Source organism: Rhinoderma darwinii, chromosome 5, assembly GCF_050947455.1.
Source record: "Rhinoderma darwinii isolate aRhiDar2 chromosome 5, aRhiDar2.hap1, whole genome shotgun sequence".
Lineage (NCBI taxonomy): Eukaryota > Metazoa > Chordata > Amphibia > Anura > Rhinodermatidae > Rhinoderma > Rhinoderma darwinii.
Genome location: NC_134691.1, coordinates 314,014,868 through 314,030,514, shown reverse-complemented (window position 1 = coordinate 314,030,514; position 15,647 = coordinate 314,014,868). Strand labels below are relative to the sequence as shown.

General features: G+C 40.1%; 1 protein-coding gene across 3 annotated transcripts in view; it reads right to left on the bottom strand.

Annotated features, from left to right (window-relative positions):
• Positions 1-1,668: 1,668 nt before the first annotated feature.
• Positions 1,669-15,647, bottom strand: part of EPC1 (enhancer of polycomb 1) — an 89,389-nt gene continuing 75,410 nt past the window's right edge. For all 3 annotated transcript variants that reach the window (XM_075827475.1, XM_075827473.1, XM_075827474.1), the window contains exons 11-14: positions 8,609-8,724; positions 6,376-6,517; positions 5,916-6,291; positions 1,669-3,236 (exon numbers count right to left, since the gene is read on the bottom strand). In XM_075827475.1, the coding sequence (XP_075683590.1) occupies positions 3,164-3,236; positions 5,916-6,291; positions 6,376-6,517; positions 8,609-8,724 (707 nt within the window). In that variant the 3' untranslated portion in view covers positions 1,669-3,163. The remainder of the gene's footprint in view (positions 3,237-5,915; positions 6,292-6,375; positions 6,518-8,608; positions 8,725-15,647) is intronic.

Below are 15,647 nucleotides of genomic sequence, written 5' to 3'. Positions count from 1 at the left end.
GCCTACTTGGACTTTTGCAAGCCTCATTTACATAAATACAAAAATGGTCATAACTTGGCCAAAAATGCTCGTTTTTTAAAAATAAAAACGTTACTGTAATCTACATTGCAGCGCCGATCTGCTGCAATAGCAGATAGGGGTTGCAAAATCTGGTGACAGAGCCTCTATAACGTTAAAGTTATCATCTTCATTTTCGGCTACCGCTGGTGCCCACACACATTTAGGATTTTACCCGCGCGGTACATTTTGGGTAATGCGAACACCGGCGGTAGCCGATAATGAAGATGATAACTTTCACGTCAAGTATCTCAGTGAAAAAAAAAATCCTATCTCAAAATAGTTTGCAGCATCGTTTCTGTATTGAAAAGAGCTTTCGAATGAGCCCCCACTCGACCCCCTGTGCCATTTAAGATTTTGCTGCCCCCAAAGGGGTGGGGGTGGTTTATTTTGGCGTTAACTGGTAGATTTTATGACCCCATTAATTCCCACCAAATTTCAACCCTCTACCTCGAGCCGTTCAAAAGTTAGGATGGTATTCCAGAACTTTTGGGGGGCACTGTATACGGGATAAAATCAAGAGGTAATAGTCACAAAAGCAAATGACCCCTTTAAAAGCTTGACTACCATTAGATAACGAAAGGCTTTCGAGGGATACCCCTGGACCACAACCAATCAGCAAAGCAAGCTGGGCTAAGCTGAAGTACAAGGCACAGCCACATGTACAGATGCAGAAAAACACTAAATGGGCAGAGGAACTCTAGCACTAGCCGTGTCCTTAATTTTGCTTATTATACAGGTGGGGGTTTCCTGGGGGTCTGATCCCCACTGATTACACAATGGCCTATTTTATGCATATGTCATCAATGTGTGTACCTGAAAAACACGTTTAGGGATTGCCCACGCCTAACGGAATTGCGGCGTATTTTCCGTACGGAATTGCGGACGGTAAATGCACAGCAGAATACAGTAGCAGCAAAGTGGATGAGATTTACGCTGCGGAAAATTTCAGTCCAGAAATTCACCTGCGGTGCGTATTTTTCTTACTGCAGCATGTCAATTCCTGCTGCGGAAAGTGGACTAAATTGCTGCGTTTTTTTTAGAGGAGATGTCACCATCTCCCAGCATTGAAAAAAACCAGCAAAATCCTCACTATTTTCTGCAGTAAAAAAAAACGCAGGAAATGGTGCGGTTTTTCCACAGAATTTCTGCAGCAATTCCGTTACATGTGGACAAGCCGTTAGTCTGGATTCACATATGCAGTTTAATGTATCTTACCTTTTATATCAACTGCATCTATTTTGTATCAACTGGCTCAAAAAACTGCAGGAAAAAAAACTGCCAAGAAACCTGCATGTGTGATTCCAGCCATAGAGATTGGTTCATCACAGACATTGGTAGCTTTTGAGTAGGCTACGTTTTCCCTGTCAATTACTGTAAAGAAGTGTCACCAGTAAAGCACCAGGCCACTTAATGTGACAGTTTGGCTTTTCCCAGGCAGCCATTCACTATAATCCTTGTGATAGGACAGATTTGTGATGAGCCAACCTAATCATCCTCAAATAAATGAGAGAGAATAAAGAGCACTTTATGTACCAGACAGCGGTGACCTCAATATGATATTTGTATTAAAGAAAACCACACCAAAATCTAAAACCATGACTCAGTAAATAGTTTTTATGTCTTTTAATATTTCCTTAATTTAGTGGGAGCTTTTCTTTCCTTCCATTAAGAAACAAGTGCAGAACATTGAATTGAAATAGACAATGAACTTGAGAGAGGAAATTAATACATAAAAAAGAAAAAAAAAAAAAAGAAACATCACCACACATTTTCTTTTGTCAACATGTAATGCCCTGGGTTTATTTTGTGAGAACTCATTCACAATGTATTTCCAGGTGGGATTAAAAAACCTCAAGGATAATGTATGCCATTGGATTGGGCAATCTGACTTCGGTACTGACAAAGCATTAGTAGTCTGTAAAGTACCATGCTCTTCACAGAAGAGAGCTCGTATTTCCAAAGGAAGGCACCCGATATTTGTGGTTCTGGCCCTGCAGCCTTCTGGAGAATCGGAAAAAAGCTGGCTGTTATAGAAACTGGAATGATGATACACGTACAGCAATTACTGCATTCTTCTCCCTTATATCCTTTTGTTTTCTTAAGAACAAGTAAAGAATGAAGTCTTTAACAATTACACAATAAAAAAAATACAATTTTTTAAAGTGTTTTTCTATTTTTTTTTCTTAAAAAAAGGGGCAAACATAAAAAAAACTCCAGTTTAATGGACTCCATTTGCATACTTGATTTAATACTTTTTTTTTTTTTTTTGGTGTAGGAGGAGATGGGGCAGGAGGGGTTTTCTTTTTGTAAAGCAGCAACAAAACCTTTAGTGCCTGAAGTACCAGAAACCACCCACATGACGTACAGGTGAATGGGGGAAGGGAAGATTCAAGAGACTTCATTATTATCTTGTCACTTCTGATATTAGAACAGGAAGATCCCCATTAATACATTCCCCATTTGAAAAAAAATAAAAATAAAAATTATGATGCCTTTTTCTTAAGATTCTGTATGTATGTCACCATTTCTTCACATGATACAGAGAACTCAGGGACCCGGTGGGGAACCAAGTTATGTTATACCATTTACAAAATACCAAGGAGTCCACAGCTACCTAACACATTTACTACAGCACAGGAACCAATGAAGGTACAGTGTACAAAAAACTGTAAACACGGCACAATAAATAGATAAAACAGCAGGTTCCGCACCATGCACATGATGTGATGACACTTCTCATCTCTATACAATCTCACTCTTACTTTGTTGCAGTTTTTTGTTTCCACGTCCCCCCCCCCCCCAGTGCAAAGCATCACAAATGAATAGTTCTGTATTCAAGTAACATATATACAAGGGTATTACAAATATGCAGTATTGTACAGATAATTGCTGTATTCATAATTTACAGATGTTTATTCTTTCCTATTAACAGTACGAAAAAAGAAAAGAAATCAAAAGCATGAGAGATGTGCATTGCTGTTGAGTCCCCACAGCTGCCAAGGAAATGCAGTACGCGGCTTCCCATCATCCCTTGCATTCATAATGCTACTGATGCATAGCACCTAAACAAGTTCCCAAGGCTGCAGTCCCATTTGTGCGGAAACTACGTCACTTCCATAGCTACTGTGTTGTCTGCTATACTGTTCAATGCTGGCTTTTCTGTTTCATGGTTTTCCCTGCAAGAAAAGAAAAGACCGTAATGAAACATTAAAAAAAAAGAAAAGGAAAACAAACATAAAACTCAAATTGATGACAGAGGACATGGTTGATGCTGCAGCGTGAATAGCATTAGACAGAAAAGTCTGTAGGTGTTTATTATTACCCTTTATTTATATAGTGCAAACATATCCCTCAATGCTGCACCTAGAATAGATAAATTCACATCAGGTCCTGTGCACATAGGGGATCGGTCTAATTTCCAAATCTATTCTCAAGGGCCAATTCATCTATCACTATATCATTGAAGTCTGTGCGTAATCTAGAATACCTAGAGGAACCCAAAAAGACATGGGGAAAACACAATCCATACAAGAGGTGAACTGGTAGGATATGAATCAACTGGCAGCACAAAATGATCACATTTAGGCCACATGCACATTATGTACAGATTTGCTGTGCGGATTTACCTGCGGCAAATCCACAGAATAATGCGGTACCAGCAAAGTAAATGAGATTTCAAGTAATCTCATCTACACGATGCAGAATTATCTCATGCGTAAATTGACCTGCGGTGAGGATTTTAAGTCTGGAGAATATATATTCGTGGTATTGTATATCGTCTACCACCTAGACAATGTTGGCTTAGCAAGTATTCTCCGTAAATTATAACAAATAAACAAGATTGATCCGGAGTATATTTATAAAAAATAACTTTTACTTAAATTTCTTAAAACATAAGCATTTTTGCGACATGTGCGCATAGATTCAATTCATTCGTCACAGTTGTATGCAATTTTTCTGTTTTTTTCAGTATGCATATACAACAATATTGAAGACAGCAAAAATAGTCCACCTTTTAGGGTTTCCTAATCCATATAGTTTCAATAATTTGTTAATTTCAGAGTTTCTCTCATAAGCACTTAGATGCTCTGTTTGTCATATAGGATATACAGGAGACATAAGATTTTTTCGGGCAGTTGCCCTCCTACCCCTTTGTTTGTGGGATGATGGTGTTCCTTTCAGGAGTTGTCTGTAAAATCCTGGATTTAGTTGGACCTCTGAAGTAAGATAATTTTTCTCCCAATTTCTCTCACAACGCGTTTCCTCTGACCCATTGATTCATCAGGGGAGATAGCATTCATGACCTATCTCCCCTGATGAATCAATGGGTCAGAGGAAACGCGTTGGGAGAGAAATTGGGAGAAAAATTATCTTACTTCAGAGGTCCAACTAAATCCAGGATTTTACAGACAACTCCTGAAAGGAACACCATCATCCCACAAACAAAGGGGTAGGAGGGCAACTGCCCGAAAAAATCTTATGTCTCCTGTATATCCTATATGACAAACAGAGCATCTAAGTGCTTATGAGAGAAACTCTGAAATTAACAAATTATTGAAACTATATGGATTAGGAAACCCTAAAAGGTGGACTATTTTTGCTGTCTTCAATATTGTTGTATATGCATACTGAAAAAAACAGAAAAATTGCATACAACTGTGACGAATGAATTGAATTTATGCGCACATGTCGCAAAAATGCTTTTGTTTTAAGAAATTTAAGTAAAAGTTATTTTTATAAATATACTCCGGATCAAGTCTGGAGAATGTAAGTTTATCTTGCGTTTCTGTCTCAGAATTTTATTTAAAAAAAAAAAAAAACGACCCAAAATCATTATCACATTAAATCTGTACCTGTTTAAGCATCAAAATGTAAAAACCGCACCTAAAACTGCAACATTAAATGCAGATTTTACCTCCGGAATTACCTGTTTATCTGTGGTTTTGATGCAGATTTTTTGCACGAAATTACGCAACATGTGCATGTAGCCTAACATTACTTATTTTAATCTTATTCAGTATACTACGCACCACAAAGTCCCCCAATGACTAACACAATTGATGTAAAAGTTATGGCTCAGTTAATTTGTCTGTGTATCTAGATTCCCAGGGCGGACGTAACACTGTGAACCTGGTCGTTTTGCCGGAAGCAATAGTTTAGTCGACTACGCTATTGTTTCCGGCAAAACGACGGGTCAGGTGCACAACAGAGACAAACGGAAACCATGGGCACCGGATCGGTCACCATTAAATCAATGGTGATGGAAACGGAAAACCCTGGTTCTGTCTGTTCAGGGTCCCGTTCTGACGGAAAGCTCCAACAGAACGTGACCGGCAGAGGTGAACAAAGCCTAATACGTACGCAGCAGCTCACCGTGTCTGGGGCCGGGTTCTGGTCCTTTTTTCCCAGTCACTTTGCTTGTGTAGTGTGTGTTGTAATGTATTTTAGTGCACTGATGCTAATAAAAGTGAATCCACCCCCCCCCCCCACCACACTTTCAAATAAATTTTCCAATGGTTTACGGAGTCACGTTAAAAAGCATTTTAAAATTTGTGAAAGCTTGTGCAATGTACAACACATATTTAGGAATGATCGCCCAAGCTTTTTTTCCTCAGTAGTTTTCGCCCATTTTTCACTGCAGAATAGTATACTTTATCATCAGTAACGCTGCAGCCACCAGGTCACTTCAAAAAACCTGTACATTATGCAAGTATGCTTTCAGTATTAATATTACACATTAGCTACCACAAAAATCATTTGTGATACATGAACATAATGTAAAGTTTATGAAAGTTTACAAATACACTTTTACAAAACTGCTGAATATCTTGTGATAAGTGTGCAGTGATTCTTACCTTGGTACTCCATCCACAGAAGATGCTGCTGGAATCTTGGGTACCTGACAATTAGCCGCTGCTGCAGCAGCAAGCTTTAAGGCAGATGGGGGAACAGCACTTAATGTCCTGGGTAAATGGCGTGCATTGAGGGTGTTAATAGAGTTTACAGTGGCAACAGGGGAGGGTACAGTATATCGGATGTTATTCCCAATCAGAACCTGAGTTGTTGCAGAATTGGCAGCAGTTACTTGGTGACTCAGAGTGCTGTGAGAAGTAGCAGTCTGTGTTAAATTGGAAGGCTGTAGCAAGGCTGAACCAGTGGATGATGATGATGAACTTGTATGTACGAGTGCTGCAGGCGTATTACTACTGAGGTGTAAGCCCTTGTATACTCCTGTTAAGAAGAGATAAACAACTTAAGCAATGAGACCTTTATGATAAAAATCAACACATTCAGAATTTTGAAATCTTGTCAAACCTGAGGCTTGAAGAATGCCATTCACTCCAATTCCAAGGACAACATCATCCTTCATTTTGATGGCCATCAGCTGTTCAGATGTTACCAAAGCTGTAACAGCAAACTGAGCACTAGCAGAGTCTAACGTCTTCGAAACAAAACCCTAATAGAGAGAAATGAAGGTTAATATCGGAGCATTTCAAGAAAGTGAAAAATGAACTGGTGTTGTAACTGATCAAAGCAACGGATGAATAGGAACTTTCACATTTTGGGTACCTTCACGTAGCATAAACATTGCAGAATTTCCATGTGGAAATTCTGCATCGTAGTACATAGTATATGTGATGTGTATTTAGAATCCTGACCACTTCTCTGTGATTTACAGCACAGCGAGATCTCGCTGTAAATGACAGTTTACAGCATAATCTCGCGAGACTACGCCTGCCGTGCTGTAACTCACAGAGAAGTGGTCAGGATTCTGAATACACATCACGTCCTGCCTGGAGGTAATGTATATTCATTGTCCGGACACTGCAGTAACGTTATAGTGCGTATATAAGGCTGCACATAGCGATATCGCCATGTGCAGTGTAAATGAATGGGGAGAGGTGTATGACGCTGATTGGTCACTGATTGGTTTTCGTCATACACTCCTCTGTACAACGCCCACTTGGTCATATAGTAAAACACGCCCAGTTGTCCATTGAGAAATTAATTAGCATAAAGCGAATATAGGTCATAACTCCGTCAAAAATGATTGTTTTTCTAAATACAAAACACTGCTGTAATCTACATTACAGCGCCGATCACATCATGTACAAGATAGGCCACTTATATTAAAGAGGCTCTGTCACCACATTATAAGTCTTTATGAAGAGAATTTGGTGCTCTATCAGAAAACAGCTTCAAGAACTATAAACCGGGTTAAACTAAACAATTCAGACTCCCTGCTGCAATCACTCGGTGGAGCTTATGGCACACGGTTTTATCATTGCATTCAATGCACAAAAGTATAGAATAAGCACTCAAGCTCCCTCTAGTGGTGACTGCAGACATAATGAAATATTTTAACTGTATACGCATGGGAATTTGAGCTCTGTATCAGGAAAACTACATATTAAAAAATTAAATCAGCACATTTTGGACCTGTATTGAAAATCAAATGGTGTTCACTTTAAGGATATATTACACACACACGCGCACACTTTACTGCAAACCTAATCCATGAACATTCAATTTAAATTCAGTTCTAGAACCCCAGAGACACAGGTTTGCATATACTACTGGAGGCATGTTCTCAAAATTAACTAATAAGGGCCATTAAGTTTTCCTGTGGAAGGTACTGAATTCTGTAAATTCCTATTTGACTCTAAAGTCATACTGTACAGGTTACATTATTCAGTATAAAGAAAAAAACCTCTTATGACTTGGGCTACACAATGCGTTGGACTATATAGTTTGCAATATAACGAGGAGTTGCAAACGTGTCTCAAAGTCAGAAAGCCTCAAGACACGTTTATAAAAAAGGTTCTTGGTCTTAGGCTATATGCACATCTGCGTGGCTACTTCTGTTATTCTGCTCCATCACAGGAGCAGAACAATGAAAATAATGGCAGTGACAAATTCGTCACATGGCAGACACCAACAGCGCCCCGACGGAACTTATCGACTTTACTAAATTCCATCAGATTACCATAGTGACCATGGATTTAACAGAAAAAAATAGTGCAGCATGCTGCTCTATTTTTTATTTTATTTGGCAACGCAGGTGTGAACATAACTTTATACTTTTTTATTTGAAAAATAATTATTTCACCAAGTTAATAATGCAAAAACAAAACCCCAAACAATTCTTTGAGGTCCTCAAGGAATTAAGATAAACTTAGGCTTCCTTCACATCTGCATCAGGGCTCCATTCTGACGTTCCGTCTTTTTCAGTCAGGGCTCCGTTCTGACGAAAAGCTCAAACGGAAACCATAGGTTTCCGTTTGCATCACCAGTGATTTCAACGGCGACGGATCCGGTGCAAATGGTTTCCGTTTGTCTCAGTTGTGCAATGGTTCCGTCGTTTTGATGGAATCAATAGCGTAGTCTACCTACGGTTTCCATTTGTTTCAATCAGGGCTCCGTTCCGACGGAACGCCAAAACGGAGCCCTGATTCAGATGTGAACGAAGCCTTATCCTGCAAAGGAGGGTGGGTGTATTCTTTACAAGCATTTGTAGACTACAGCAGTATATTGAGTGCGACAATACCTGTGAAGTGTTGGCAGATGAGTTATTTGCCTGCTGTTGATGTATTTGAGCAAGTTGCTGTTTCTGCATTAGTGCCAGTTGTTGTTGATGTTGCTGGTATTGTTCGGCTGTAAATGCTGAAAGTAAGAGTTATGTATTAGAATACAATCTTAAGAATTCTTTATGAATTGGTTCTTTCCCTAGCCGAACAGGCTATAAACATAGATTAGTCTTAGAACTTGAAAACTATATGATGCAGATCTTGACCCTTAGACAAATAGGATACAGAATCAATATTTGCACCCCCTTTGAAAAGTAAGGTGCCAAGCCAGATATCCAATTTAACAATGCACAGGAGCATAAAAGTAGCTTACCTCTTATTTTGTATGCTTAGCATCTCAATTTGAGAATTCTTAACAGATACATACAACAAGATCATTCTGTACTAATTACGGTGGCACTTAAAGCATTTAACACGAACATGACCGTAAATCCGTTTCCTTTTTTTTTTGTGTGGATCCAGGCAGAAAGAAAACCTTTCCTAAAGCCTGTAAGGGCTGCAAGACCGTCTAGGGAAAACAACAAAAAATAAATGATCATTGTGGATTGTTTCCCTAGGGTAAGCAGTGGCAGAGGGGTCTAGAAGCTGCTCCTCACTCGCTAAATCCAACAAGCACGTTGATGACGGAATCAAACAACTATTTTAGTTCTATGGGCACAGCTGTATAATGGATACGCAGTCGCCTGCATCCTTGTCCAATAGTAGGATCAAAAGAACATAGATCAAAAGAACAAAAAGAGGTGGGTCTTCTAGCCACTCCTGCAGCAAATAAAAAAAAAAAGATGTTGCATAGTTGCTATAATGCAAAAACGATACACGTGTGGCGCACTAGCCTCTTACAGGAAATGGATGTTTTTTTTTCCTATAGCTCTACCGGACTCCCTGTATCTAATCTTGTCATGTGTCCTCGCTTGTTACAGTATGTAGATCAGAGCTCTGTCTTGCAGCAAGCCGTGCACCCATCGATAGACTCATCTGAAAATAGCCCAGCCAGGATAAATCGTGGCCAACAATGTTGGTACAGAATATTACTATATACACAACCTTATTGCTAAGCCTTAATCAAAAGAAAGTCCAGAAGTCCAAAATAAAATTGCTGTAATATATTATTTTTAAGGCTTTGGGACTAGTGTATTATTAAACTCGCCAAAATGAGAAGCTTTGGAACAGTAATGGCAAATCTGTCAAATTGGGTGAGGACATTTTGTGTTACTAAGTTTAAGAGGGCTATTTTAAATGTTTGCTCGATAACTTTGTTCCTAAAAGTAATAATTCTAAATCCTTGCTGCATGTTTGCTCAATTTCCCATTAAATTGTATTACATTTGACACCTAATACCTTGTTCACACTGTGTTTGACGCAGAAACTACGTCAGAAACCGCGACAAAAACGGCTGAAATCCCCTCTCATTGGTTTCAATGGGAGAATGAGGCGTTTTTTTTTCCCACGAACTATAAAAAACGCTCACAGGAAAAAGCGCCATGCTCTTCATGCATCAATGAGAGGCAGAGAAAGCGGTTTTCGTTGCGTTTTTTGCCCGCTGCGCTCATTGGCCGCAGCCAAAAAATGTCGCAATAAACGTGTCAAAGAGAGTGGAGGCAGGTCAAAATCTGCCTCAAAATTCCTGACTGAATTTTGAGGCAGATTTTCCTGCCTGCAAAAAAAGTGTGAACAGGGCTTAACAGCCGCAGTCACGTTAAAAACCAAAAAACAACCACCTTTCATTCAATGCATATTGCCATTTAACAGTCGACAAGATATGAACACATTAAGACAGCATATTAGCAAGGATATAATTTAAACTAAAATTACGCCCTTGAATGATTTTTTTTTTGCATATGCAACTTAAAGCGAACCTAACTTTCCAGAATATGCGGTCATATGTGTGTACATGAGGAATAACACTTGTACTCAGCATTATTTAGCAGTTTTCCCCTCTGCAGGCTCTCTCTAGTTCTCAGTGGTCTCTGAGCTAGTGGGTGGAGCCTAACTACGATCATGTCTTCTATACACTGCACACAGATAGGAGAAAAGATTTGTCTCTTTTAGTCACAAACATACATACATACATAGCAGTAATGAGCAGCGTAGCTGTGAACCCAGCAGGTGAGATAAAACACTCACTAGGAAACCGATGCAGTGTCTGTCTCTCTCTGCTCCTCCCTATCTCATTTCCTAAGACTTCTATGGGCAGCTGTAACTTGATCCCTCAGTAAACTGAAAGTCCTCTCCTTTTGAGGAGATGGAAAAAGCAGTAAATTCAGTGTGAGTGAACAGTTAGGGTATGTTCACACACCCTATTTACAGACGTAATTCGGGCGTTTTATGCCTCTAATTACGTCCGAAAATACGGCTCCAAACATCTGCCCATTGAAATCAATGGGGTTACGATGTTCTGTGCACACAGGCATTTTTTTTTTACGCGCCGCTGTCAAAAGACGGCGCGTAAAAAGACGCCCGCGTCAAAGAAGTGCATGTCACTTCTTGAGACGTAAATGGAGCAGTTTTTCATTGGCTCCATTGAAAACCAGCTCCAATTACGTCCGTAATTGCCGCCGCGAAAAACGTGAGTACGAGCAATTACGTCGGAAATTCAGGAGCTGTTTTCTCCTGAAAACAGCTCTGTAATTTCAGCCGTAATGGACGCTGCTGTGTGAACATACCCTTATGAGGCTCCTTTCCTACCCTCTCTTCCTCTAAAGTGGAGAAAGGCATTTTTCTTTCATAAGATATATTACAAAGTTTCTTATATTCGCTTGTACTATTTATGCAAAGTTTCTTGAAAAAGTTAGTGATCATTTAAAGGCCATGGACACGTTGGCATAAAAATGTTTTCCCTTCATTTGCTACCTAAAAGCAAAATGAAAGGAGTTCTCATTTTGGACATTTATGGCATATCCACAAGATATGCCATATATAACCGATAAATGTGGTTCCAACCTCGAGGACCCACACCTATATTAAGAAGGGGACCCCCAGACCCACGTCCTACCTTGTACGACTCCAGCTGCTCCCCGGCCACTGTCTGACAATTTGGTTGGAAGTGCGGAAAAAGGTCAAGCTCACTGAGCTACGCTGTTTCCGTAACTCCCATAGAAGTGAAGGGGAGTTCCAGGAAGTGCGTAGCATTTTGAGCTGTACTGTTCTGAACCTTTCGAACTCCAGAAACAGCGCAGCTTATGTTTCCAGAATCCCGACCACCTTGTCAGGCTGCGGCTGGGGAGCTAGACAGATCGGTGTGGGTCGCACAGGTGGGACCAGCATCCATTGGTCATTTATGGCATATCCTGTGGTTATGCCATAAATGTCCAAGATGGGAGAACCCCTCTAAGCAAGTTTCTAAATAATCTTCATTAAAAATGTCCTACCATTTTTCTGCTGTAGAGTCTGTGCAGCTCCTGTACATAGTTGGCTGCGCTACTGCTTCTGATATAGATCCGACAGCACACCGCTCCTGGTTGCTGTCATCTGCTATCTCTGCTCTTCCTTTCTCTGTTTTAGTTAGGAAGAAGCTGCAAGGGGAGGGGGAGAGAGATCACACAGGCTGTAGATAGGGAGGAGAGAACCCACAGCAAAAGGGAAGAGGAAAAAAAAATAAAAATAAAAAAATAAAAAATAAATAAAATAAAAATAAAAATCACACAGGCGGTACTATCACAGTGTAGGTAAGGAGAGCACACATGGCAGAATCTGCAGGGCGAGGAGGGAGAGATCACACACACCCACATAGGCAGCATCAGTGTCTGTATGAGCACAGGAAAGGAGATCACACAGGGGCTTTATTAGAAATAAAGCTGTACAGCAAAGCTAGTGAAGGCAGCAGCATCCTGGACACACAGACTACACACATACAGCATGTGTTACTGGGAGGGACACAACCACATGAGAAAAGTCTGAAGCTAGGAGCAAGTTATAGACTTAATTTTACTTTTTTTCTTGTATTTTGGATTGTAGTTGACAGTTTCTCTGTATTTTTCATAAGATTTCATCACAGTAGGGGGAGGGGGTGTTCACACAGAGTTTTTTGACGCAAAACGGACGAAAATGCCTCCCATTGATTTCAATGGGAGGCGGAGGCATTTTTTTCCCGCGAGCAGAAAAACCGGCTCGTGGGAAAAAGAAGGGACATGCTCTATCTTCGGGCGTTTATGCCTCTGACCTCCCATTGACATCAACGGGAGGCAGAGAAAGCGTATTTTGCGGCGTTTTATCCACTGTACGGGGTTAAACATCACTAGTCACTAACAGACCTCTATAAGGCTATGTTCACACGGGGTCTTTTGCCGAGTTTTTTGACGCGGAAACCGCGTCGCAAAACTCGGCAGAAACGGCCCGAGAACGCCTCCCATTGATTTCAATGGGAGGCGTCGGCGTCTTTTTCCCGCGAGCAGTAAAACTGCCTCGCGGGAAAAAGAAGCGACATGCCCTATCTTTGGGCGCTTCCGCCTCCGACCTCCCATTGACTTCAATGGGAGGCAGGAGAAAGCGTGTTTTATGCCCGCGGCGCTCAATGGCCGCGGGCGAAAAACGGCGCGATAATTGCTATTCACACGGAGTATTTTGGGGGAGGAATATCTGCCTCAAAATTCCGTTTGGAGCTTTGAGGCAGATATTCCTCCCCCAAAATACTCCGTGTGAACATAGCCTAAGAAACACACCTTTCTAATAAGAACCTTTTGTTTATTTTAAGCCTATTAGGCTATGTTCACACGGAGTATTTTGGGGGAGGAATATCTGCCTCAAAGCTCCAAACGGAATTTTGAGGCAGATATTCCTCCCCCAAAATACTCTGTGTGAATAGCAATGATCGCGCCGTTTTTCGCCCGCGGCCATTGAGCGCCGCGGGCAGAAAACACGCTTTCTCCTGCCTCCCATTGAAGTCAATGGGAGGTCGGAGGCGGAAGCGCCCGAAGATAGGGCATGTCGCTTCTTTTTCCCGCGAGGCAGTTTTACTGCTCGCGGGAAAAAGACGCCGACACCTCCCATTGAAATCAATGGGAGGCGTTCTCGGGCCGTTTCTGCCGAGTTTTGCGACGCGGTTTCCGCGTCAAAAAACTCGGCAAAAGACCCCGTGTGAACATAGCCTAAGGCTTGGTTCGCAGTTTTTTTTTTTCAGGAGGAAAATCTGCCTCAAAATTCCAAACTGAATTTTGAGGCAGATTTTCCTCCTGGAAAAAAACCCAAAAAACTGTGAACCAAGCCTAATAGGCTTAAAATAAAACAAAAGGTTCTTATTAGAAAGGTGTGTTTCTTATAGAGGTCTGTTAGTGACTAGTGATGTTTAACCCCGTACAGGACACAGCTATTTTGGGCCTTCAGGACGCAGCGACTACTTGGGATATTTTCTTTACTGCGTTTCAAGTCCTGTCAATTTTAAAATGTATCCGTTTGCGTAGCTGTATGAAAGCTTATTTTTTGCAGGACGAGTTGCATTTTTATTTATTTTTTTTTTAATTGTACCATTGTGGAGTACATATATTGTACAAAAAAAAAAATCCCGTAATCTTTTTTTATATTCAGGGGGAATGGAAGAAAAACAGCAATTCCCAAATAGTTTTTTTTGCGTTACTCTAGGTTGTGAACAATGTTGTTTAAATAACGGGTTAAGTTTAATTTACATGTAGTTACGATTGTAACGAAACCATAGAATATATATATATATATATGTACACACACACACACTTACTTAAAAGTTGTTAACCCCTTAGTGACCAGCCTATTTTAGGCCTTATTGACCAAGCGATTTTTTTAAATTTTTCCATCGTCTCAAAGAGCTATAACTTTTATATTTTTGCGTCAACATAGCTGTATAAGGTCTTGTTTTTTGCGGGACAAGTTGTAATTTTTAAATAGCACCATTTTGAGGTACATAACATTTATTGATTACCTTTCATTAACTTTTTTTTTTTTTTTTAGAAAAAAACCCAGCAATTTTGCCTCTTTTTCCATCCTAAATTGACACAGTTTACCGTGTGGTATAAAATAACACAACAACTTTATTCAGCGAGTTATGATTGCAACGATACCAAATTTATAAAGTTTTCTTGTTTTCCTACTTTTGCACAGTAAAAACTTTTTTCAAAATTTGTTTTTGTGTCTCCATATTTGAAGAGCCATAACTTTTTTTATTTTTCTGCCGATGCAGCTGTATGAGTTTTTTTTTGTGGGAAGACTTGTAGTTTTCATTGGTATCATTTTGGAGTAGATGCGACTTTTTGATCACTTTATACCACATTTTTTAATGGCAGGATGCACAGAAAACAGCAATTCTTGCATTGTTTTTTACATCGTTTGCTGAGCAGGTTAAATAATGTAATCGCTTTATAGGTGGGGTCGTTATGGTGCAGGCAATACCAAACATGTGTACCTTTTTTTTGTTTCATAATAAAAGCATTTTTGTAAAGGGGGAAAAAAAAAAACTGGGTTTTACTTTTTTTTTACTTTGGATTTTTATTTATTATAAACTTTATTAAGCTTTTTTGTTATTAGTCCCATTAGAGAACTTCACTATGCGATCATCTGATCGCTTTTTATAATACTCTGCAGTACTTCGGTATTGCAATGTATTACTGCATGTCCGTTTAAAACGGAGAGGCATCTGTTAGGCCATTCCTCTGGCCTTCTCCCTCCAAAACCACTCAGATGCGGCACTCACTATTGAGCGCCGCATCTGAGGGGTTAAACTAGCAGGATCGATACAGATTTTGATCTCGCCTGCTCGAGCAAGTTTGCTCCCACCCCTCCCGCTACCTCGGATAGCTGAGAGCAGGGGGATTTACCTGCTCCCTGATGTGATTTACTCCGATGCAGCGCCGTAAAAAGGCAATCGCATCAGAATAAAGCCAGTTAGTGGCCGCCGTAAACACACATATGGGTGGTCATTAACAGGTTAAACATTGTTTAAATTAGTTTTCTTCGTTCCACTAGGGGACTTTACAATACAATCTTTTGATCTCTGATATAATGCTTTTAGTATTCCAAAGAATTATTTCCGGTCAG